The 25,324-nt window shown below is 40.7% G+C and overlaps 2 protein-coding genes across 5 annotated transcripts; both read left to right on the top strand.

Moving 5' to 3' along the window:
* The first annotated feature begins 404 nt into the window (after positions 1 to 404).
* LOC141773089 (uncharacterized) lies at positions 405 to 6,491 on the top strand. Of its 2 annotated transcripts, none has more exons than XM_074644774.1 (6): positions 405 to 625; positions 1,765 to 1,898; positions 3,602 to 3,720; positions 3,859 to 4,061; positions 4,497 to 4,583; positions 4,766 to 6,491. In XM_074644774.1, the coding sequence occupies exons 1-6, from the start codon at positions 519 to 521 to the stop codon at positions 5,199 to 5,201; spliced, it is 1,086 nt and encodes a 361-aa protein (XP_074500875.1). In that variant the 5' UTR covers positions 405 to 518; the 3' UTR covers positions 5,202 to 6,491. The 2 variants fall into 2 exon arrangements, with proteins under 2 accessions (XP_074500875.1, XP_074500873.1); XM_074644772.1 differs by having other exon boundaries at positions 1,765 to 1,925.
* Positions 6,492 to 6,624: 133 nt separating this feature from the next.
* l3mbtl1 (L3MBTL histone methyl-lysine binding protein 1) lies at positions 6,625 to 23,787 on the top strand. 3 transcript variants are annotated; one of them, XM_074644771.1, is made up of 22 exons: positions 6,625 to 6,825; positions 9,340 to 9,538; positions 10,776 to 10,963; positions 12,816 to 12,945; positions 13,470 to 13,641; positions 14,950 to 15,088; positions 15,250 to 15,298; positions 16,672 to 16,760; positions 17,184 to 17,288; positions 17,466 to 17,601; positions 18,573 to 18,664; positions 18,882 to 19,033; positions 19,331 to 19,407; positions 19,685 to 19,770; positions 20,522 to 20,632; positions 20,921 to 21,062; positions 21,597 to 21,699; positions 21,822 to 22,010; positions 22,092 to 22,141; positions 22,268 to 22,425; positions 22,523 to 22,585; positions 23,006 to 23,787. In XM_074644771.1, exons 2-22 carry the CDS (start codon positions 9,370 to 9,372, stop codon positions 23,138 to 23,140), a joined length of 2,535 nt encoding a protein of 844 aa, XP_074500872.1. In that variant the 5' UTR covers positions 6,625 to 6,825; positions 9,340 to 9,369; the 3' UTR covers positions 23,141 to 23,787. The 3 variants fall into 3 exon arrangements, with proteins under 3 accessions (XP_074500872.1, XP_074500871.1, XP_074500870.1); XM_074644770.1 differs by having other exon boundaries at positions 12,816 to 12,948; XM_074644769.1 differs by having other exon boundaries at positions 12,816 to 12,948; positions 21,597 to 21,726.
* The last annotated feature ends 1,537 nt before the right edge of the window (positions 23,788 to 25,324 follow it).

Genomic DNA, 25,324 nt, shown 5'->3' with positions numbered 1-25,324 from the left:
GTCAAAATCAGTCTCACTGATTATAAATAGACAACATTTTATGACTAAACTACTTTAAGTGATGGGATTCTTTTAGGATATTGTAGAAAATATCAAGAGAAATCGCCTTCTTCCGCCAATAAAGAGGGCAAAAGACCATGACTTTTCCTCGGGGCTCTTGTGAAAAACGACACAATGTTACACACTCTTGTACAGTAGGTGGCGGTATGCACCTTAAAAAACAGCAAGATATACTATGGTATGATTAAAGTTTCTATAAGAAACGGACTACTAGCCTAATCTAGAAGGTTTTATTGTTTTGTTCCTGCATTATCTCTTTGCTTGTTCTTCACCCTAACCCTACCAGTCCAGCTGGTGGCGGTAAAGCCCCTCTAAAGCTGGTTTACCAACCGCCAATAAACACCAACGAAGAAGAAGCAGCGCCCCGCGCTAACTCACCTAACGGCTCTCCGCCTGCAGCAGCTGATCGGTACCGAGAGAAGAACCGTCTCCAGAACCCCGTTAACCGAGGAGACAACATGCCTCGTGTTTACATCGGACGACTGAGCTATCATGTCCGCGAAAAGGACATTCAGAAATTCTTCAGCGGATATGGAAAGCTCATGGAAATAGACTTAAAGAACGGGTGAGTTTGTTTATTACAACCCGCGGGTTAGCTAACATCAGCTAGCACGTTAGCATGACCGTTAACCGTTTGTTTTAAAGACGTTCGCTCGAGTACAGCAACATTTAACGGGTTTAGGTATTGTTGTCTCTGCAGTCACGTCATCTTGTAAACTTAAACCTGTGAGTTTGTTTTGTTACTTAGTTTGATTCCTCAACTTGCTTTTGTGTCAACTGTCGCATGGCCAACATGGCGGCTTTGTGTTAGTGGAGCTAGCAGGCCATGCTAACCTTAACTAGCTCAATGTGAATGAACACATGGCGTGTTTAAGTTGGCACACACACTCACATGGTATTGATCTTACCCCAGTTATGTTGGCATCTTAAAGTTTTCTTTATTTACTTTTTTATTTGTTCATTTATTTATTAATTTATTTTTTTCTCTTTCTTTATTTGTTTTCTTTCTTTAATTTCTTTCTCTCCATGTTTTTATCCATATTTCATTTCATTTAATTTTGTTATGAGGAAAAGGAAAAAAAATATATATATAAATTTATATAAATATATATAAATTTATATATATTTATATAGTTTTATATAGTTATAGTTTATATAGTATATAGTTGGGAGATCACAACAACATGATGATGAATATTTAAAGAAACATGTTTGTGAAAGCCCTCTGCTTCTATTAAATTTTTTCTGATAAAATAAATCATAAATATATGTATCTGATATAAATAAATAGTTTAACTCCAAATAAAAAAAGAATATACTAAGAAAAAACACTTTACGCAAACATACCTACCAAACATGAAAATGGTACACTACAATAAACACACAATAGTACCATCAACAAATCATCTTGAAATATATATATATATATATATATATATATATATATATATATATGAAAAATAAAAGAAAACAAAACTCAACTGGCCGGGCATGGGCCATGATGCCTCAGCACCAACTGGGCTCCTCCTCTATCTCCTGTCTCCTCCGTCCAATGATTTCCTATGGATAGAAATGGGCATAAGCCCTGAGCTATCAAACCAGGCTCACAAATTTACGATACGATTTAAGTGGGTATAATTAAAAGTTTTGTTGTTGTGACTTTATTATCTTATTTTTAATCTCTCTTTCCCCTGTCCCTTTCAGCTATGGATTCGTGGAATTCGAGGATAACCGGGATGCAGACGATGCCGTGTACGAGCTGAACGGGAAGGAGCTGTGCGGGGAGCGGGTGATCGTGGAAAACGCCCGGGGGCCGCGGAGAGATCGAGATGGCTACGGTGGGGGTTACTGGGGTGGTGGGCGCAGTAAGTGCAGTCTATTACAAGATACCCTCTCTTCCCCTTCCCCTTGGGGTGAGGTGTCGATGTGGACTGCACAGAGAGCTGTTTATTACTTGTTTCATAACTTAACTTGCAGCATATAAGTTTACATATGTTTGACTATTTCAGGTGAATCTTGAGTTTCAGGTACACAGTCACGATTTATAATTAGAAGTCTTCAATCCCATGATAGTGCTAGGTGGCTACACATTTACTCAGATTGCATGCAAACTTTAAAAGTTGCTTTGAGATTATGTATAGTGGTACTATACTATATATATACATGTTTATTCACTTATGTAGCAGCATCCACATGGAGAAGTTCCTCATCTACATTCTTCTTTCTCAGGCAGTTTAACTTTTTTTTTTTTGGCGTGTTCAGCCTCATCCTGCTGAATAGTTCTCATTTTCTACCATCAAGGGTTGGTGACCTGCCGGTTTTTGCTCCTCCATAGTGATCTTGGGCCACACTTGATTGGTCTGTGGTTCATTATCGGGGTGGAACAACAATATGCACGTCAGAGCCCTCAAATAGCAGAACTCAGAACTGTAGAGTTGGCATTAGCTAAGATAGTTTGAAAGCAAGGCTTTCCTATCACGGATTGCATTGCATTTTCATCTCTTGGATGATAATCGTTATTTTGGCGAGCCATGTTTAAAAGGCATGAATTTCCAAATTTGTTGTTTGCACCACAAAAGAAAGCTAATCACTAGTGATCACTACAATCCTAGCTAGTTTTAGCGTAATCATTAGGACTAGACTAACATTTTCATGTGAAATGTGTATTTTGGTATATATTTTTATATTCAACATTAACAAAAGTCCTTGATGTTTCAATTTGAAAGAGTCCAGTTGCGGGCTGAGGCTGAGAGTCCATTGAGGCTAAAGATGACTGGCTAAGATGACTGCCTGTCCCGTTTGGCCTTGGCTTTCACCTTACAATGTGTGTGTGACCTTTGCCCCCCCTTGATCCTTGGCTGACCTAACCGGAAGCCATGATGACAGCAGCCTTTTGCCAATAGACCAGGGGTGATGGTGAGGATTGCCATTGGTTTCTATGTTGACAGCAAACATAAGTGGAGCGGCTCAAGTAAAGAACTTACAATCAAAAGAAATGTTGTAAGTGAGAAAACTGGAAAACAAAATTTCAGACCGGCATCCGGTCAAATACCAAAAGATTGGTGTATGTGTTTCTTTACACCGTTCTTTCTCAATTTGATCGAACAGTGTCCTTGACCGCAACCTATGTGGATACCTCCTTTCTGTTTGTGTTACAGGGTTCGGAGGTCTTGAAAGAACATCACTGTTCATTTGTTTATGCAGCTAAACCATCACAGTGTGATGTACCGGAGTAGGACAGGCTTTGTATTGCCGGAAACAGATGCAGTGGTGTTCTTTGCAGCAGAGAACAACATCAAAATGCTGAACAATACAAAGAGCCCGTGCAGTGGCCTCTAGATCATTTATCTGAAGCTTTGTGTTTGAAAATGGGATCAGAGGGACTCCTGTCATTATTTAGTTAAAATGTATACCCCCTTGGACTTTTATCTGGCAGGTCACTCACTGCCTTTTGTTCATTTGATAACCCAGGCCAGTAGTTCTTTGTGTCTTGGCCATTTTTGTCATTTCTAACTTTGTTCATGTGCTGTTGTGTTTAAAGGTAGCGGTTACAGCAGCCGGAGCCGCTCTGGCAGGGATAAGTATGGACCTCCAGTCCGTACTGAGTACCGTCTCGTCGTGGAGAACTTGTCCAGCCGCTGCAGTTGGCAGGACCTCAAGGTAAGAACACAAACCATTGTTTTTCCTCGGTTCGGTTAACTGTGGTGAATTGTTGCATCAAGATGATGTACACAGCAACTGTTTACCGAATGAGCGTCAGCATATTTTATTGTTTTTGTCATTGTTCGTGTCTTACAGGACTTCATGCGTCAGGCAGGAGAGGTGACGTATGCAGATGCCCACAAGGAACGCACAAACGAGGGTGTGATCGAGTTTCGGTCCGAGTCGGACTTGAAGAGGGCCATTGACAAGTTGGACGGTACAGACATTAACGGACGCAAGATTCGTCTGGTGGAGGAACGCGCTCGCAAACGCAGGTCTTACTCTGGCAGCCGCTCCAGGTGGGAACACTGAACAAGCTCTTTGATGCATTAGGCTACGTTCCAATCGCTTTTAGTACATTTTGCAGCTGCCATTACAAAGTACGTACTGTTGCATGCAGTATACATAAAATTGGGACATACTACTTTGTCATAACATTTGACCCTCTTGCTCATCACGTTGCGCAGAGGATTGTGGGTCAGAATAGTCAGAAAAGCATGCTGGCTTGCATACTGCAAAATGCAACCAGATGCAGTAGGGAATACTGCATTTGATATACTATGTATTGGGGCATACTAAATATTTTTCTGGCATACTAAGTAGTATGGGTATTCGAATGCAATGTTAGAATTTTTGTATATAAAAAAAATACACGTGTTGCGTACAAACTCAAACTGATATATTGCACAGGAATTGGATACAGGTCTGTTTTGACTTTGTGCTGTCATCCTTAGATCTCGTAGTCGCCGCCGCTCCCGCAGCAGGAGCCGCAGAAGCAACAGAAGCAAGAGTTCCAGGAGCCGCTCCAGATCCCACTCCAGGTGAGAATGGGTCTAATTTAAAAAATATTTTAAAAAATATTAAAATACAGATTGGAGTTCTAGTTAAAGTATTGTCATAGATAAATAGGGTATAGATGATATGTATTGTGCCAGAAATCAAACAACTTTTTGTTAATTAGCACAGTCATGTAAAGCATTTGCCTTTCTTTCATTCCTTACAGGTCTCGTTCCCATAGCAACAAGAGACGTCACCACTCCCGCTCCCGATCTGGAAGGAAGTCTCGCTCCAAGTCAGGAGAGAGAAAATCTCGATCTCGCAACCGCAAGTCCCGTTCTCGATCCCAAAAATCAAAATCTCGTTCACGCTCCCGCAAATCCCGCTCCCGTTCAGCCGAGCGCAAATCCAAATCCCGTTCAAAGAGTCCGTCAAAGGTAAAGTCGGAGCGGGGTTCTCGCAGTCCATCCAAGGAGATGTGCGCCGCCGCCGACAAGAAGTCCCGCAGTCGTTCACCCTCCCCGATGGAGAACGGGAAGGAGGAGAGCGCTGCCAAATCTCCCTCTCGCTCCCCATCCCCTCACGAGGTTGACCGCCGCTCCAAGTCCAGGGAGAAACGCTCAGCCTCCCGGTCACGGTCTCGATCGGCTTCTCGGGATTAGTGGAATTGGAAAAAGAGAGGCGTTTTCTCTTGTTGTCGAGCTTGATCCCTATGCTGTACATAATGAGCAGTGTCGTCATACTGGCTTATGCTTCCTGGCTTGTCTACTTTTCTCCTTCAAGTGTGCACTTGTCTTAAACATGTTTTAGACGCCGTTTTATTAGAGGATGCACCACAGTAACGATTTTGGTTTCTGAATCGTCTGCCTCCAAAAAAAATATCACATTTTCTTCCGAATTATTTCCACAAACTGAAGTGCAAGTCTTAAAATCTTTAGAGCTGCAACATTAGATGGTTCAAGTCACTCAGTCCCAAAAATTTCCACTTGATCGGTAAACTAGATCTGTCCCACCAGTCTGTTTTAATCAAACTGTTGATAGTTAATAGAAAATTTAAGTTGTCTTTATTTTACCTTAATTGTGCATCTCAGTTTGCAACAGATCTTGTTCCGTTGGTAGATCGATACGATTTACCAGCATTTGCAAGCGTTCCCTGTCCATTTCTGTCTGGAGCAGCCATCAGACATAGTTTGAACTGTATAGTTGTGGGAGAAAAGTAGCATTTAGCTACAGTATTGGAGCCTTTTTGAGCTGCGGTCTCAATAACGGCTTTCTCAAGGAATCGGCGAATCTTGGTGTTGTTTTGCGGCACTCTAAAATGCTCATCTGGGATGCAAGAACTTGCAGAACTGCATATTTACAATAAAAACAAAAATAAGGGTTTGTATTTCATGTTTGAACAACTTGCATTGTAGGTGGACTATTAAGATCCCCTTTTAACCTCTTGTACATAGACAGTGTGATCAGCATCGAAAACCGAATTCTTGCTTTTTGTTGCTACCGATGTTTGGGTTGTTTTTTTGTAACCATGAGCAGGATATCTGTAGAAAACCCTTTTTACTTTATGGATTTCTTTTTGCCTGGAGCGTCAAAGGCCTCGAATGCAAAATTTCTCGCGTTTCCTGCTTTTTGTTTTGATTTTACAGCCCTGATAAAGTCATTTTTGTATTTCATCTCTTTTTCAGCGAGTTTAATCCAGGGGGTTAAGGGTTTTGTTCTTTTTGTCAAGCCTCTTGCTTATTTAAAAGTGTGCACCTTGTACTTGAAAGGTACATCATTCAAATATCTGGAGGGGTCTGTTTTGTGGGTTTATAACTTAAAACACCATACTGAATGCAACCCCCTCCCCTTACAGATTATTTTTTTCTCCATGCGAATGAGATCTAAACAGGAAAAAAAATGTCCTTTTTTTATTGTATGTTCAATTAAAAGATCTTAATGGGAAAAAAAAATCTTGCTTGTTGCTTTGTGTCAGCATTACAGAAACCTTGACTGCAGTATCGACATGACCTATATCCTGCTAATTATATAATAAATGCTCTTTCATTGAGGGGCGGCTCTCTCCTTTTTTTTGTGGAAATGAACAGGATCAATGAGTTGCAGATTAAAATTTGATTTAAAAGCCACCGACCTCCAGTCTCTAATACTACTCAATAGTCCACTACATTATTTCCACATATCTGAAGTGGAGCTGGAAGTCTTTTATTATAGCCAGAGAGCAGTGACTGTACTGGGGAAACCACGCATGCGCAGTCGGAGCCCCGGAGCCGCAGGAGATCATAGCTGGTAAGCCAAAAATTCAGTTCCGAAATGATCTGCAACCACCAATTAATCTCTTATTTATAATGTTCCTCCAATTGTGGCAGACAACGAGCATCCTTTAACACACAAACGTTTTAAAAAGACAAGTGTTATTATGTGTTTTATTGAGGTAAAACCGTTTAGCTTTGTGGTTATAATCAACCACAAAAGCTTCCCTTCTTAGAATAAAAATATTTGATTTTAATGCTGCAAATTTAATTAACCTATCGAGTTAAATAGTTTTAACACCCAGCAGATGTTATACTGGAAATATCCAACATGTTTACAACGTTGTTGAGGTGAAAATGTTGCTCATTCATTGGAGATGCAGCCAGAATGGGTGACAGGGTTCAGTTTTCATTAAAATGGTATTTTCACAGGGTTTTTATAGATATATATTTTTTGCCTCATGGATGTTTTTGTCTCCGCCATTTTAACTGAAATGTATTTTTTTTTTTTTTTTTGGAGTATGTGTGTGGGGACTTGTGCGTAAATATTGGTGTGTCACCATTACTGCCTTTTTTTATTGGTGGTTGCCTAATGGATGGCTGTTAAAGTCACACCAGGTCATCATGGCTTTTTAATGGAGGAGGAAGGCTCTCTGTTAATGACACCCTTCAAAAGTTACTTAGTTAATGTTTTATTTTTAAAGTTTGGGGGTAAATATGTCTAATAAAAAGTAGTTTCACTTTTTGATAAATATGAATCCATATGTTTCAGAGACATTTTGGGACACATTTGAAGGCAGGAAGTAAGCTATAGGGTATAGACCAGGGTAATATATGGGGTAAGAAGCCCCAAATAGGCATCAATACTAATGTTAGATTCCTGAGAGAAAGTACCATCATCTAACATAAGACCTTTATAGACTGGTCTTACTGTATTCTACAAACAATGTACAGCTTTATTCTGCACTTTAGTCTATTTAAAAAAACAACTCTCTACCTTAGTTCATATCCTGCATTATATTCCATATTTGACATTTCTTAAAGGTCCGATATTGTAAAAAAGTGAGATTTTCAGGTCTTTTACATTATAAAGCAGGTTTAAGTGCTATATAAATACTGTTAAACTATCAAAACGCTCAATATACGGAGAAAAACACACCTCTCGTATTTAGAAATTGTGCGCTTGAAACAAGCCGTTAGGATTTCTGTCCATTTGTGATGTCACAAATATACAATATTTAGACCATTACACGCTTTTAAACGTAAACATTCTAAATGTGTTCCAATTTATTTCCTGTTGCAGTGGATGTTAATGACATCAGCTGACATGAAGTAAACATGGACCCAAACTGTTGCCTAGCAGCGCAATTCCGTTGCAATTTCATTGAAATGCACTAAAACGGAGCATTTCAGACGTATATATATATTCAGGCAGACAATATGAGGAAAATAAAGTTTTTTTTGAACATTACAGCATGTAAACATGTTCCAGTTGAAACACAAATTACAAGTATGAACCTGAAAATGAGCATGATATGGGACCTTTAATATCTATATCTCCTATATTTTATTATCCAGCACTATATCACTTTCTGCACTATATTCACATTTCTTATAGTCCTGTTTAACAGTTTTTTCATCTCTTCTTATGGATGTGCATTGTATTAATACCCTTATAATTAATGATAACAATGGTACAAGAAAAACATTCAGATATATTAAACCACTGTAAAAACATTTCGAGGGCAGCAGGTGTCTCGAATTTGATGGCTTTAGTTAGACTTGGCAAAACCAAAAAAGACTTGCAGCTCGACTTTGACTTTAAGACCAATGACTTGTGTCTTTACTTGGACTTGAGCCTTTTAACTTCCCTCAAAACCCAAAGATTAAAAAGTATGTTATTTAAATATTGTGCCACAAATCAATTAATTTCCCTTGATTCACGCTATTCATTCTCAGCAAGTCGACACTTGATTCCCAGATCCACTTTGTTTGAACCAATCCGACAGCATCCAGGAGAAAACCATGAAGACCTAACGTTACGTTACTGAGTGCCAGTTAGAAAAAATTATATCAAAGATGATTTCGTTTTCGTACAAAACTACCCGGTGGTAAAAAAAAACCTAAATGCAATTTGCAAAACGTGCAGGTCGAAAATTACAGACCTAGACGCAAATGGCATTATATTTGGTGACAGGCGTATTATGACTTGTTTAGGACTCGAAACTCAAAGTTTAGGACTTGGTACTTGACACCAGACTTACCTACTTTGACTTTGTAACTTGCAAAACAATGACTTGGTCCCACCTCTGTGAGGGCAGCAGGACAGAGGATCCATAACTTTTTAGCCAAGTCAATTTTATTTATAGGCCAAAATCCCCAATTTGCCTGAGGGGGATTTACATCTGTCCGACATACAACACCCTCTGTCTAAACACCCTCGATTCAGATAAGGAAAAACTTTAAACTGTCACTGCTGTAAACCTGTTAGTCCTTTGTGAGCATTGCTCTGTACTGTCCCTCATACTGCCTCACACTCTTTGCTCTCCAGCGCTCCGGAGTAAGGGACAGGGACGCCGTCATGAGTGCCAAAGTGAACATGGAGGCTCTACCCAAAGAACCCGATCGTCCACCTTTGGAACCGTCCTCCTCGTCCCCCAGCGAGGCCGTCCTCATCTGTGGGAGTGACGGTGTGGCCAAGAAGGCTCGGCCCCAACAACCCCACACCACCACGGCTTTCCTCCTCCCAGGTGAGCCTGTCGTCTGAGGGTGGCGTGCGGTCACGTTTACACAGACGCCAGTACAAGCTACTGTCTCAACAACTAATCCCTGTTAAAGGTACAGTGTGTAGGATTTGGTGGCATCTAGTGGTGTGGTTGCAGATTACAACCAACTGAATGTTTCTCTGCTCACTCATCTTTTTCCAAGACGCGAGGTGTCGGGGTCGGGGCAGCATCGCCCTTTCGGGGATTCTTTCACAACAAGTACCGGCTCGCTGTACATTATCCCTTACGTGAAAGTCAATTGTTCGTTCCATTGTTATGTCAGCGCCCAGCAGCAAAGTTACGCTTCTGCCCTTTTGGAGCGAAAGCGACTACCGGACGCCAGTAAAAAGTCTGCCTATAAAGTGCCGTACAAAAGTAAAACTAAATTATTTCTATTCTATCGTCATATTCTACCGAAATGGCCTGTGTTTAACGATACAATATTTTAAATAGAATAAGCGTTTTCAGTCCAAAGTGGCGTGAGTTTGCTTCTATACTCCCTGACTGAACTGTCAGCAGGCGAGTTGCATTGTGGGGAATGTAGGCGCCAGGTTTTGTCAAGGAAGAGGAACGCGTGAAATAAAAAAAGACCATATCTCTGGTTCTGCTGCATCGATTTTGACCTTTTTTTTTTTTTTAAACTAACCATTTGAGTCTGACAATGTTACACGAGTGCAATGTTAAATCTGTGGAGGATGGTTAATGGTAAATGGACTTGAATTTATATAGAGCCTTTCTAGTCTTCTGACCACACTACATGCCAACATTTACCCCATTCACACACACATTCATACACTGATAGCAGAGGCTGCCAGGACAAGGTGTACAGGATCTGATCTAATGCTCACACACACACCGCAGCCTTCGGGAGCAATTTGGGATTCAGTATCTTGCCCAAGGACACTGTCGACCGGAGGAGCCGGGGATTGAATCGCCGATCTTCCCATTAGTGTTACCTCCTGAGCCAGAGCCGCCCACAGGACTCTTGAATTAATGTATGTAGGATAGCTGGTTTCTAGTAACAAGAGGCTAACATCTCAACACAGTACAGCTCAGTTATTTTAAACCATAAGGTGAATTTGCTTTTCTTTAAGTTTAGTTTAAGACAAAAGGGAAATCAAAATGTAACAATAAAATTAAAACATGATGTGTAAACAGATTGTGCTCTCTTGGGTGAGCTCAGACAGAAAGTTAATGAATTTGAACTCATCTCTCTCCTCAGCTCCTGCTGCCGGACATCAGAAGCTGGAGGTGACTCCGGCTGTTGCCATGGGAGACCCAGGTAAAGGAGGCAGGGCCAATGAGACGGCCACGCCAACCCTGACGGCGCAGGTGGGCGGGGCTTGTAGCATCGTTCACGTCCTGGAGTGGAAGGAGGGGATGACCATCCTGCCCAGCAGCAACCTCAAGGTAAAGTGATGTTTCTGGCTCCAATATGTGTTGTTCTTCCAGGTGTAGCAGCATCGTCTTTAGAGAGGAGTTCAAGTTACAGAGGAGGTCACTTGATATAATTAGAGGAACAATTGATTAGGGTATTAACAGAAAATTAATCTGTGATAAATTAAGTAATTTATCAAGTAAAAATACAGAATATTAATGTGAAATTTGAAGATTTGCATGCTTTTTTCTGTTTCATATTTTGATCAATTTAATTATTTTTTGATTTTTGAACTGTTGATGAGAGAAAAATCCACATGATCGCAAATCAAAAAATAAGAAATAATGACAAATGCTGCCATTTGTTACAACCTTTGACATTTTACAGAATAAACAATCAATCGACTCATTAAACAATAATCTATAAATTAAAAAATACTGAAAATTATGATGAGTTGCAACCATTAAATTGATGTCTAGACTTTTGAGAGATATATTGTATATATACTGTATGTACATCCTATTTTGAGGTGATTGATGCATTTGGCTCACTGCAAGAATTTGCAGCTACATTAAATAGTGACATTGTTAATTATCTTTTATGTTGTCTGAATTTTCCACCTGGCCTGTGAAAATACCATGAACCAGGTAGTATTATAACTTGGATTTGAATGTAGGCAAGGACATTTTTTTTCTTGTCTATCTCAACTGACAACTAAGCAAAAATGCCAATAACAGTGTAAACAGTGATGATCCAGTTCCAGTCGGACAACTTTTAACTCACATGTGTAAATGCACCCAAGACGCACCTTTTCCACTTTCAGTTGTTCAGGAAAGCATTTTGCCACATTAACAAGGAGGAATAATATCAAACTAAAATCCTGAATCATTAACATTTCTGGTATGTGAATTGAATTAAAGTTTAACATTTGGATCAGAAAACACTGGAACTCACTGCAGAAGGTTAGTTTAAAGGAGGCCACAGTAACAAAGCCAAACTTCTAGATAAACAAATGTGACGCATGTTTTCCGACATTAAAACGAGGATTTGCTAGAATGGGAACAGATTAGGAGCCAGTGGGCAACTCCGGGGTCTAAGAAGTGAAGCTGAAGTGCCTTAAACTTGCATTCTTTCTAATAGCCAGCAGGGGGCGACTCCTCTGGTTGCAGAAAGAAGTCTGATTGTATAGAAGTCTATGAGAAAATGAGCCTACTTCTCACTTGATTTATTTCCTCAGTAAACATTGTAAACATGAGTTTATGGTCTCAATCGCTAGTTTCAAGTCTTCTTCAATACAGCATGATGTTCATTTAGTAAATTATGGTCCCATTTAGAGTCAAATAAACCATAAAGCAGGGTATGCTTTAGGGCGTGTCTACCTTGTGATTGACAGGTCTCTAACACGGCAGTTGTCTGTGTTTTAGTCTTACAACTTTGACCCTTTCACAGTGTGTTTTCAGTTCATCAAAGTTCATTATAACCTTTTTGGTTGCCTAAAAATGTCTCATTCAGCGTTCAGTACTTAGCTCCACCCTCTCGTGTCACTTGAGGTTACAAAAAGCCAAGATGGCGAAGGCCAAAATTCTGAACTCAAGGCAAAACAGCAGTCCACAAACCAATGGGTAATGTCACTGTGACTACGCCCACTTCTTATATACAGTCTATGTTAGGAACATGAAACAGGCAACATTGCATATTTTGAAATTGTCTGATTAATTGTTTTGAGGAGAAAAAGGGCTGAATGGACAAAACATCATTGTAAAACATCAAGACACATTTTAACAGATGGATCCACTGATGCATGTGTGTGTGTGTGTGTGTGTGTGTGTGTGTGTGTGTGTGTGTGTGTGTGTGTGTGTGTGTGTGTGTGTTTGTGTGTTGTAGTTCTGCGTGAGTGACGTGGGAACGCTGAGCACACTGATCACCCCGGGGACCACCAGCAGCACCGCTGAACCAGCAGCTGGGACTTCTGGGAGATCGGCTGACACAGAAAGTGCTCCAGCAGACAAGCCAGGTAGTAGTAGTAGTTCAGGATACCGAACACAAAATACTGCAGTTTAATGCCAATTTTAACGCCTGATACCATGAAGAACTACTTTGCATTGGATTTAGATGACCAAATAGTTTGTATGTTAGGAATAAAACAAATTAGAGTGTATTTCCTGGTGTTGCAGGTGATGCTGGTGTCGGGCTGTTACTTTCTATATATGGCTGCACGTCTCTTTGAAGTATTTCACAGCATGCCCTTTTCAGTGATCAGTTGAGCAATAATTAGCTGCAGCAGAGCTCCTCTTGACAAGTGAAGAGTGTGCAGCTGCAGGTTCATGTTAAAAATATCAAGCAGACATCACTCACATGCTGGGAGAAATCTAAATCCAGCTGAAAAAATGGAAATAATTTGGAAATGGTCAAAAATAATAAGAGATATTATAGAAATATAGTTATAGTGCAGCAATAAAGGAAATAAAAATCCATCAAAGACAGTTTTTAATTAAGATTTGAAACTTTTAATGACTTTGTCTGTCTCTTCTATGTCAGATGTTTCGGCGCCTGTCGGCTCTGTGAGAGGTGCGGCCATGGAGCCGGAGAGGTTGGTGCCGGTGAAACTTGAAGTCCACCAGGTCCAGGTTGGACCGGGACCACAGAACCATGATGCCAGAGCTCACAGGACCTTCATAGAGGAGCTACGCAGAGAGCCCATCACTGACAAGTATGTTGGTTAACAGCTGCTTCTCCTTTATGCATCTCTACATACTAGGGATGTTTCTAACGACTAATCTCCCTGACGTTAAAACGGGAGTTTAAACTTAGACTAGTCGACTAGTCTAAAAGTAAGCAAACACTTAGAAAACAGTCAAAATAGATCACAATCTATGAGGTTAAACATTGTGTATAAGAGGCATTTGAAATCATATTTTTCAATAACTAAATAACCATATTTTAAATGCCGCTGAAATCAATATGTCCCCAGTGTCCACTCCGGTTGCCCGGTTAGAAATGCGCCTCATCAACCCAGTGTGTGGTGTAATATTTGATGAAATGCCAGAGAGGTCTGCCGTCTAAGAGGAGTCATTGTTTGGCATCGCTTATAGGCTTCCATTAGTATCTAAGTGTGCAAGTTTTATTACCTTCCACCTTCCTTCTATTTCTCCCAAACACATACATAGCACTTGATCATTTCTGTAACGTTAATTGTCGCAGTCCAAAAGTCCAGAAGTCAAACATTTATTGAAGAAAATAATTTCCAAAATTCACAAAAAATGTTATCTAACCAAATATTTTGCTTCACTCCATATTTGTTGGCATTTAGCCTTTAAAAAACAACCTTTTCACTGCGGTCAAAAACCCTGTTTACACTCACGTAATAAAAATATGCTGACATTCAAAGCTTCATTTGAAAACCTCAATCAAAGCTATGCATCTTAAAAAAATGACATTTGATACAGCCCTATCTGCCGACCAATCCAGTCAAACAGGAGAGAACCAGACTGACTGCTGAAACCCAGCTGCTGTTTCAGAAAGAGGTGGTGGTAGCAGGAGGAGCAGCAGCTCTCCACACTAACAGCTGAGACAGCATTTGTCAATATGTAATTTAAATGTGTACATTGATAAAATAATGATGATGATGATAATGAAAGTGTAACCGACTAGTATTTTTGGTACTGACTAGCGAGGGTAGCAATGTTTAAGCGACTATGGACTAAACATCCCTACATACATGAGTGTACACTAGTTGCAGAATCAATCATATATTAATTGCTCATTCATAAACCAGAAACACATACTGTTTGTTTTTTTTGGTTGATGGTGTTTTTTTTAAAAACCAAGAAATATGAAGTAGACGCGTTGAGACAAACACGGTGCACCAAAACTGTAAAGTACAAGAAAATCAACCCTGCAATGGAGAGAACAAGGCGGAAATAAATACCACGATAATATGAAATAAGGAAACCAACTAGAGTCTTGTGATGTGTTTAGACTTGAGGAAGACTGTGTCTGTCCTCTCTCTGCTCCTCAGGAGGAGTATCGGGGTGGAGAAGGTGCCAGCAGGCGGGAGGGTCTCCTCCCTTAACCCCGATCACCTGAAACCCATGAGGAAGAGGAAGAGGAAGGAATACCTGAGTCCCTCCGAGGAAGACTCTGACATCGACGGCACGGTGGGACAGCGTTGTTATTTACACTTAACATCCAGATGTTTTGAGTTCAGTCAGATGAGCATGAATATTACATAACATTACTGAAAGTGTTTCAGTGTAAAGTCACTATATTGTCTTTCTACTCTTATCTCTTGTGTAATTTCTATTACATGTTTTTTTAGGATGAGAAAATGGATGATTCTAAAGCAGACAGCAGACTCATCAGAGGAGGTTGGACTAATCTTTTCTTTAACATTGTCTGTTATATCATCTTTCATCCTTTTTTTGTGCTTCTTTGCTCTTTTTTTTGCTGTACAGTCTGTTTTTCCTCCTTTCCCCCTCACATATAAGTCAAGTTATAATAACATATCCCTGATAATATGATGCTATTCCATACAGGGACACCACAAATTATGAGCTCCTTTAAGTTGAATCAATGTCTCTCTGACACTATCAAACAGTTGTGGGTCGGATTTATTATTAGGCTGCTGCATTGAATTGTGTTATAGTGTCAAGTAATCCTGTTAATTCATACAGCCTCTGTACTGTATGGATTTAAGGGGAGACACCCCGGGAAAGAATAATTTTTCATGCACTGGATTTGGGGCTATTTTGCTTCCATAACATGTCTTCTTTCAGACTAGTGGAAAGAAAATTACACATTTAGATGTTTAATTTACTACTTTGTCTATTTGCGTCTGTAGATTTTTCCTAAATTCACTAAAATGTAGCATTAGATAATGCCTCATTTGCATATTTAAACATTCAATATCAGAAAACTTGTAATACAAAAAATGATTGTCTGAATGTATATAATCAACTGGGGAAGTTTCATGGTGATATCTATTACTTAAATTGTATTACACTATTCACTGTAGTGTCTTGCTATATGGATGGAATTTTACAATACGCATCTTTAAAGGTCGTTTTCTCAAAATAATTTTTTTTTTTGTCAGACTCTGAGCTAGAAATCTCCACTTCAGTAGTTCGTACGTACCCCAAACTTTCCAGTTTCATTCCTATCTATATTCTCAAGGTTGTTACTGAGGGGTTTGTTCATATATCGTTCATAGCCTGATTTATAGAACATTTTATTCCTAAAAACATGGCCAAAATGGATTTTCTAATGGCTGTTGACAGTATTTTCTGATTTACGGAGTCAGATTTCTGTTCTGAAAATCTATGCAAATTACCACATATTTAATAATATTGCATATTTAAATATACATTTTCAGAAAACTTGTATTTCAAAAATGAATTGTCTTAATGTAAGCAATCAACTGGGGAAATTTCATGTTGGAATCTATTAGTTACTTTTTACCCTACCCCACCTGTAGTGTCTCCCCTTAACACCATTTATCTTGTCCTTTGCTGACCTTTAAGTACTTTTCTTTCTTTTCTTCAGTTATTTTTCCCAGATAGAGGAATGGGAATACTTTGAGATGAACATTTTCACTGAGAACTTGTGCGTAAAATTACAGATCTTCAAACATTAGCTGCTCAGGGAGTTTGTTTCCGTCCTCCTTCCTGACTTCATTTCCTCCCCCCGTTTCCCTTTCATAAATGAATCAACTAATCAGTTAATTTGTATTTTTTTGGTGAAGCTGGAGACACTAAGACAGACCAGTGGACGTGGGATCTGTATCTGGAAGAAAGCAAAGCTGTTGCTGCGCCCAACAAGCTTTTCCAAGAGGTACGTTTGGATTTAATATTCAGACTATACTTCCAGGCTCAGGTTCTCCCAGTGTACCCATACCACTGCAGCTCTGCCTATAGCACAGGGACATATCTATCGCCCTGAGTGAAAAAATAGTGCGGCACTGTCAAGGAAGGAAATGAGAAATGTAAATTCATCTGTGAAAAAGAGATGTATGCAGCCGGAGGGCATGCATTAATATTCTGTTACGGCGTGTGGGGTTGAGGGAGTTTCATTTTAAAGTTATTTATTTCTTCAACAATCGATTTTTTTGCAACACAAGCTTTGTCTTGAAGAGACGTTCTGTTCTGGGAGAAATAGAGTAAAACACATAAGTAGTATGAGAATGATAAAAACTCCAATATCCCACCATCCTTTATTTTCACATCATTTTATTTGAATCTCTTTTTTTGTGTGCAGACCCAGAGGGTGCCAACAGTGAAGAACGGCTTTAAGCAGGGGATGAAGCTGGAGGGCATCGACCCGCAGCATCCATCCATGTACTTCGTCCTCACCGTGGCCGAGGTGAGCCAGACGTCCATTAACGCGGTCGATTGGATCTTAATGGGCCGGGCTGATTATTTAGGATTAAAAACATTCATTCGATCACAGGCTGCTTTGCATGCAGGAGGAGTTCAGCCCGGCGTCGCCTCCTCCGTCCGGCTGGCTGTTGTTTCTCTAATGTGTCGTGTCGTCATCCAGGTCTGCGGTTACCGGCTGAGGCTTCATTTTGACGGCTACTCCGACTGCCACGACTTCTGGGTGAACGCCAACTCCCCCGACGTCCACCCGACGGGCTGGTGTGAGAGCACAGGACACAAACTGCACACTCCTAAAGGTCAGAGGTCACAACGCTCTGGACATGTTGAAGGACCAGAAGGCAAACAGAATCTAAAGAGAATAAATAGCATGGACAGAAAAACCCTGTCCGTCACTTATGATCAAGGCCTTTACACACCGGCAGCATTTTTTCACGTCAATATATTTTTTCGAACCGTTGTTTCTGTTATGAATACTTTCACAAAGAATGCAAATATTACGGCAAATTTAATATATATATTTTTTTCTGGAACAAGGTTGATTTTCTGAGCTTCCGCACCGCGAATAAAGGCATCAACTAATCACGTTGTGCAGAACAGGTTGAGTTGCCCCTATAAAACAACAACACGGCAAACTTTATTACTTCTGTCAACCTTGACAAAGGCAGCTCAGACCAGATCCACTCCTTCCATTCTTACCTTTCTCAACAAAAGCCCTAGGCATATAATATTCGCAGGCGAGTATTTCACATGTTCGTGTCGTGTATGCGTCACGCCCCCGGTGTGTAAAGGTCTTTAATCTTTCACCTTTCACAGGATAAATCTTCAGGAATAGTTCAACGTTTTGGGAAATACACTCATTCACTTTCTCTTACCCCTGTCCAAATGAAACAAAACAACAACAACCAGCACCTCTAAAACTCACTCATTAACTCTCAGTAACACTGTGGAGTCTCTGCTGGTTGCCTGGCAACCTCACGTTGACGATGACACTCCAGGAAGACTCAGTTTTTGTACACGTTAAACAAACAAGATATAAAGTGTTCAAGGTGCTGGTAGGTGGATTTTGTTGCCTTCTTGAGCCAGGCTAGCTGTTTCCACCTGTTTCCAGTCTTTATGTACAGATACAAGAGTAGCATCAATCCTCTCGTCTAACTCTCAGAAAGCGAATAAGCGTGTTTCTCAAAATGTCGAACTATTCCTTTAAATGATGGGATGTTTTACCAAACATTAATCATTTTAATCCTCTATCTATTTTTTTGTCCTACAGGCTGTAAAGAGGAAGAGTTTACCTGGACCAACTACCTGAAAATGACTAAAGCACAAGTGGCGACCAAAGAGCTCTTTGCCAGTCCTGGGAGGGTAACTGCCACTATATAATATACGGTAGTTGTATTATCTACAAGCATGAATGGATGAGGTGAATGATTCAGGGTCGGGAAAACTCCAATGAGAAGCAGTTGAAATAAAACAGATTTATTTTAAACAAGTTGCACCTCCCGTCTCTCTCAGAAATCATATTTTGCACCGCTCTGTCTGTCTCTGCTACTAATATCTAATATTTCTGCTTCCTGTTTAGATCGATGTGAAGGGCAGCTTCGAGATAGGAATGAAGCTGGAGGCCGTCGACCGTATGAACCCCTCCCTCATCTGCGTAGCAACCGTCACTGACGTGGTGGACGACCGCTTCCTGGTTCATTTCGACAACTGGGACGACACGTACGACTACTGGTGAGCCTCAGACACACTGGCGATGTAGGGGCTTTGGGAAACGACTGAAGAAAGCATCAAAACGATGAGCAAAAAGAGGCTCTCTCTCTGCGTTTGTCATCATGAGCGAGGACTTTCACATTACATGTAGTTATTTGATTCAGTGTTAGTAGAAAGCTTTAAATAAGCATCAGCACAATCTGCAGTAAAAGCTGTTCCAGCATCAAGGAGAGCAGCTCAAAAACCATTAAACAGTTATTGACTTTTTCTTATAAAGACACGACTAAACCGCTGGACGTTGTTTTTCAAAATATGCAGGTGTGATTCCAGCAGTCCGTACATCCACCCTATTGGTTGGTGCCAGGAGAGAGACCTCCCCCTAACACCACCCCAAGGTGACCAGCGTGTTCCCTGTTAATCATTCATTTAATCACGTTTATAGACGTAACTTTAAACAACAACTCTGCCCACTTATCCCACTTGTTACTTTCTTCTTACAGTATGTTTGTATGTATATGTATATATGTATAAATACCTGAAATATACTTGTTTAAGTGGATTTTAGAGCATGAACTTTAACATAATTACAAAGATTAGCACAATTCAGAAGGATATGTATGGGATGAATTTTTATGTTTGTATTCACTGTGAATTTATGCGTTGCTGCATCAGATTACCCGGACCAGGCCCGGTTCTCCTGGTCTCTCTACCTGGAGGAGACCGGCTCCAAGGCGGTGGCCGCTGACGCCTTTAAAGTGGTGAGAACAGAAAATATATGTACTATTTTTGATCCAACTCACAGTATGATATGAAATGATGTAGTGTTGATCTGTGGTATGCATGGGCTGGCAGAAAACAGCAGCGACGGTGAAGGCAAAGCTGGAGTTAAGAGACTGAAAATGTCAAAAAAGAGCAATTAAAAATAATGAGAAGCGTGGTTTGTTACAGTCAAATCAGTTACTTACAGTATATCATGAATTTCATTATAGCTGACGGATCTTTAACAGTGCTGCAGTAAGTACATTGTAGGCACAGTTCAGGTGTTTATGTATATGTACTAACTGCAAAAAAAACAAAAACAAAAACTTGCAGTGATATAAAAACAACTTAAGATGGCGACGTCACAAGTTTGAGTCCAGTCAAGGACCTTTGTTACATGCCATTTCCAAGTGGCAATCTCAGTGAAGCCAACGCGGAAGTGCCAAAAAATGCAGTTCTTCGAATGACAACTTGAGGCTGAGTCCAATAGCGAGTCAATCCCCACAGAATGGGTGACGTCACGGAGACTACGTCCATATTTTATACAGTCTATGGTCATTTCTCATCTCTCTCCCCTCATTTCCTGTCATCTTTCTACTGTAAAATCTCTAACACAAGGCACAAAATGCCCCAAATTAAATAGTACAAGTAAAGCCAATGCCTTTATGGAAAGTATGTTTGACATGTTTGGTTGTTTAGCTGAACGTACAAGATAATGTGTTTTCCCATCATCCCCTGCTCTGTCTCCAGCGTGCGGCCCACAGCTTCGAGCCTCAGATGAAACTGGAGGCCGTTGACAAGAGAAGTCCTGGTCTGATCAGAGTGGCTACAGTGGAGGAAGTGGAGACTCATCGCATTAAGGTAATACTCTGTGTGGGTGTGTTTGTGTTGTCAGCTTGTATTCCTGAACATTTAAGTACTAAACGTCTGAGGTTGTGAAGGTTGTGATATTGTTTCTCCAGCTCCGTCAGGTCCATTACAGCTTTAACTAAGTGTGCTTGTCAGATGTGGCCTTGAGCTAATGGTTTTGATGTGCTGATACTGTGATGTACATGTTTCTAACCAATCCTGGACCCGTGATAAACGTTGAGCTGTGTGCACATTAAGCGTGTGTTAGTACAGTATTTTATTTTTCTATTCCTCCCTCAGGTCCATTATGACGGCTGGAGTCACGTCTATGATGAGTGGATGGACTCGGATCACCCCGACATCCACCCAGCAGGCTGGTGTGAGGCGACCAATCACCCGCTCAAAGTTCCCCCGCGGGACACCAGAACATACCAGCCACATGGTAGCAGCCAGCACTTCAGTCAGAACTGGAAGTGGATTTTCTTCTAAATTCAAATCAAAGTTATTATTCTTGATATCTAGCATTAAATCTTAGCAACAATACATATTTTGTGCTCTGATGTAGCTAGATTTAGCCCCTGCAAGGCCCCACAGTGTCATGTAAATGAAAATTTAACTAGAAATTTAAAAGCTAATTGAAATGAGAAACCCTTTTAATTTTTTGACTTTTTAATTTGAAAAGATCCTCTTTTAAAGGTCCAGTGTGTAACATTTAGGGGGATCTATTGGCAGAAATTTAATATAATATTAATAAGTATGTTTTCTTTAGTGTATAATCACATACAAATTTTAATTGTTGGCACACGGTAGAAGTTTCAGTTGGTTGATATTATGCAACTTCACCACTAGATGCCGCCAAATCCTACACACTGCACTTTAGGTACTATGGGTATAATCTTCCATACTGCAGCTTGAGGGTTTGAGAACATCTCGTGTACATGTGTGAGGGTTTTATGTTTTTTTTTTTAATGTATAGGTATGAGGGAGTCTCCTGTTATAGGCCAGTCCATCTACCCTTCCTCTGTTCCCTGTAAACCCCTCGGCCACCCCAGAGCCAACAAGTACAGTTTCCACAACAGGTCAGCTGAGCTCAACTCTACCATCAGGTCATTTAATTCATACTTTATTCACCAGCACAATCATTTTAAGATACATATCAATTACCTGAAATACTCACTGCGGGGCTCTGTCTCTGAAACAGGAAGTGTCCAACTCCTGGTTGTGATGGTTCAGGCCATGTGACGGGTCGTTTCACTGCCCATCACTGCATATCCGGCTGCCCGCTGGCTGAGCGTAACCAGGGCCGGCTGAAGGCCGAGCTGTCAGACTCGGAGTGCAAAAGGACCCTCTTCTTTGGCCAGAGGACCAAGAAGACCCATTACCGTGGCAGGTGTGTGTGTGTGTGTGTTTGTGTATACGTTTGCATGCATGTTTGCTTTTGTCTCACATTAATCTTCTCCTCTGTTTTCAGGATTGGCCGTCCTCCCAAATACAGGAAGAACCAGCAGAGAGACTATCAGAGTGAGTTTTCTAAAGTTTTCTAATTCAATTTTTAAAACAAAAAGACCAAATATATCTGTCCAATTGATTGTAAATCAACAACGGTTGAGTCCAAGCATGTATTTGTGTGTGTGTGTTTGTCCTCAGACATGTCCTCAGAGGACGCGTATCCGTCACTGTTCATGTCGGCTCTGAGCGGCCAGTCAGACCGGACTCTGTCTCTGTGCTGGGAGCAGCACTGTAAGCTGCTGCCCGGCGTTCAGGGCATTCACGCCAGCCAGGTTGCGGCATGGGGCGTTGAAGAGGTGAGCATCACCTACCTACAGATTTATTTATTTATTTATTCTCTCTGTCTGCCTGACTGGTTTGATTATTTAAAAATCTGTTGTGTTTGTGCCTCAGGTCTCCAGGTTTGTCCAGGATCTGATCGGCTGTGAAGAACAGGCTCAACTCTTCAAAGAAGAGGTGAGACCACAGAGAGAATAAAATCTTAGCTTAATTCCCACATTTGCTATACACATACTCAAATGAAGACAGTCCTTTGCAGTATTTACTGTCATGTTACACTGCTGTTTGAAGTAGTGTGTGACCCCCTGTCTCCGGTCAGTCATGTAGTGTGAAAACCACAACTTCAAGACTCCTGATTACAAGACAGCAAGTTGTGTAGTGTGAACAGTACAGCAAAAATTTCCAATAAAATGTATCTTAAAAAAAGGAAACCACTACAAAGTATAGTGTCAGACATGACCATCGAGTCAAGTGAACATCATCTGTTTTATTGTGAAGGTATTTTAAGAGTACCCTTGGCAGAGAGAGCAAACCTTTTCCTGACCTGTCACCTCCACGTCCAGTTCCATCACCACTGCTGTCTCTGCGTCTCCCCAGATGATCGACGGCGAGGCCTTCCTGCTGCTGACCCAGACCGACATTGTGAAGATCATGAGCATCAAGCTCGGCCCCGCCCTCAAGATCTCCAACGCCATTCTCATGTTCAAGAGCACAGACGAGGTACTCAAGTGATCCCGCCCCTCGTCCGACCGGGTGGCGTCGGGCCACCGATCATCATGTGCCAAATTCATTCTGTTGCAGGGAAAAAGACCCTGACCCCTTTTTTTCATGTGTTTGATGTCCTGTACCCATCAGAGAGAGGGAGGGAGGGAGGGAGGGGGGCGGCGAGGTCCGATCAGGGTTAAATAAATAAATAAAGGTGGAAGAAGAAGAAGAGAAATAAAGATATACAGATATTTTTGGGGTGTAATGTCATAAAGATGATGGACAAAGTGGTGTGGAGGGTGGATAGAAGGAGGCTGATGAAGTTTTTAGTTTCACAACATTACCGTTCAAACCTCACTGGCAGTGTTTCACATCTGTTACAGATGTGCCAGGCTATAGTATGTTTGGCTAGTAAGTATATTTCCAACTATCTGGTTTAAATGCTGAGTTTTACTTTTTGCATTAAAAGCCAGAGTGGAAATAGTCGAATTCAAAACAAAAATCACAGTTTGCAAAAAGGTTTCTACACTCTGCTGAGGTGTAAAAGGTTCCAGCTCGTTCTCACTCCCAGGGCATCAAATACCGACGCTTTGTCACAGTCGTCGGCGTTAGATACCGCTGCATAAGGCACCCTTTCGTGCTGGTATGCAATGCACTGGGCTTTCCATTAACTACATCAGTAGAACAGAGAAAGTGCTGTGGTGACGTAGTTTAAAGAGCGAAAGAGACACTCAAGGCGGACAAGAGGTGAGGTGGATGGGTCCAACACAGGCCGCTGTTCATGTCCCGTGTGTTACATTTCAATTTCAGTTTACAATCAGCCGGTTGTTAGCTAGTTAATGTCCCGTGTTCACAATGTCCAGTCACATTTTCACTTTACAAACATAGTAGTTTTAAGCCCAACCATGTTGTTTTTTCTTAAACCTAACATAGTGGTTTTATTGCCTAAACCTAAGCAAGTGTTCACAACATTCAGCATGAGTTTACTGCGCCCAAAAAGTGACGCCGACGGCCGTGACAAAGCATCAGTATGTGACGAGTTGGGATGAGAACGTGTTGCAGGTGCTGTATCAATACGGTGGATGATGATGGAAACAGATTTTTTTTTTTGCATTACACTCTGCTTCTTTTTCTGTAGACGCAGCATCAGCATCTTGCTGCCGCTCGCAGATATACAGGAGATACTAGTAATGTTTGTACTTTTCCTTCCTGAATGAGAATCGTTCCTATTGATGCAAGCCTTAACACAGGTCAGTTGAAACTGTACCATCACATCACCTGGCAGAGCTGGACTCAAGATACTTTTTTGAAAAAAGCATCTAGATTCAGACTAAACCATCAGTTCCAAAGCCCCTGACATGTGAAATCAACAAAATAGGGGAAATACTGGATGTAGTAATAAGAATTGTGGAAATATGAAGGTTAACTAAAGGGAAGAGGTAGGAGGACTGTGGCCAAAAAGAGGAGTTAAATGCAGTAGACGAGGCTGGTGAGTGAGGCTCCTACAAGCCTCACGTTATGTGCAATAAAAAAAGTCGTGACAGAAGTACTGTATCTGGTAACTCTTAAAGCTAGAGCTGGTAATCTTCAAAAATATTTTTGCTATATATGTTGAAAATCTTTTTACATCCCGACAGCAATCAATAAATCAAATGCCCTGACTAAAAAGGGAAAAAAATAAATCCGGTATCTGCGGCTGACTCAGGACTGTACACATGGGGATTTTCTGTCGGATAATTTTTAACATCTAGCGTACTCTTGCTGGTTTCTTAAGATTACCAACCCTAGCTTTAATATTACAGCTCCGTTATGTTATCAGACTATTCTGTAACAGAATAAAATTAAGTAAATAAGCTGCTCTGTTTAGACTGTTGGGAAAAAGTTTAGGCAGATGAACAAGAGAAAGCCTTTGCTCAGTTTCCTGCTCATCCTGAAGTATTGTGTGTCTCACGGCACCTTTAATGCGAAAACTCAAATGATACAGGAGCTGTGATTTAAAATGTTGTATAGAATCTGAGTCAGAGAACAGAAACAACAGTAATTTGAGTTTTTATACCTGTATGCAAATTTTTGCAATTCTTAATCGATGAAAAGGACACTTTGCATTGGCGTTTTAGCACAACTGTGAAACCCAAATGGATTTTACACAATGATGTTCCCACACTTGGTCACTAGAGAGTGCAAAAAATCCATGTTTTAGCACTATAAACA

This window comes from Sebastes fasciatus, chromosome 8 (genome assembly GCF_043250625.1).
Source record: "Sebastes fasciatus isolate fSebFas1 chromosome 8, fSebFas1.pri, whole genome shotgun sequence".
Lineage (NCBI taxonomy): Eukaryota > Metazoa > Chordata > Actinopteri > Perciformes > Sebastidae > Sebastes > Sebastes fasciatus.
This window is presented reverse-complemented; position numbering and strand designations above follow the sequence as displayed.

Bases quoted from the DNA above. Each gene is read 5' to 3' on its own strand.
- LOC141773089 (XM_074644772.1), top strand. From the start codon at position 519: ATGCCTCGTGTTTACATCGGACGACTGAGCTATCATGTCCGCGAAAAG. The intron at 1,926-3,601 runs GTAAGTGCAGTC...TTGTGTTTAAAG, and splicing joins TTACTGGGGTGGTGGGCGCA to GTAGCGGTTACAGCAGCCGG. The intron at 4,062-4,496 runs GTGGGAACACTG...TGTCATCCTTAG, and splicing joins TACTCTGGCAGCCGCTCCAG to ATCTCGTAGTCGCCGCCGCT.
- l3mbtl1 (XM_074644769.1), top strand. From the start codon at position 9,370: ATGAGTGCCAAAGTGAACATGGAGGCTCTACCCAAAGAACCCGATCGT. The intron at 20,633-20,920 runs GTAATACTCTGT...TTCCTCCCTCAG, and splicing joins TGGAGACTCATCGCATTAAG to GTCCATTATGACGGCTGGAG. The intron at 22,011-22,091 runs GTGTGTGTGTGT...CTCTGTTTTCAG, and splicing joins AAGACCCATTACCGTGGCAG to GATTGGCCGTCCTCCCAAAT.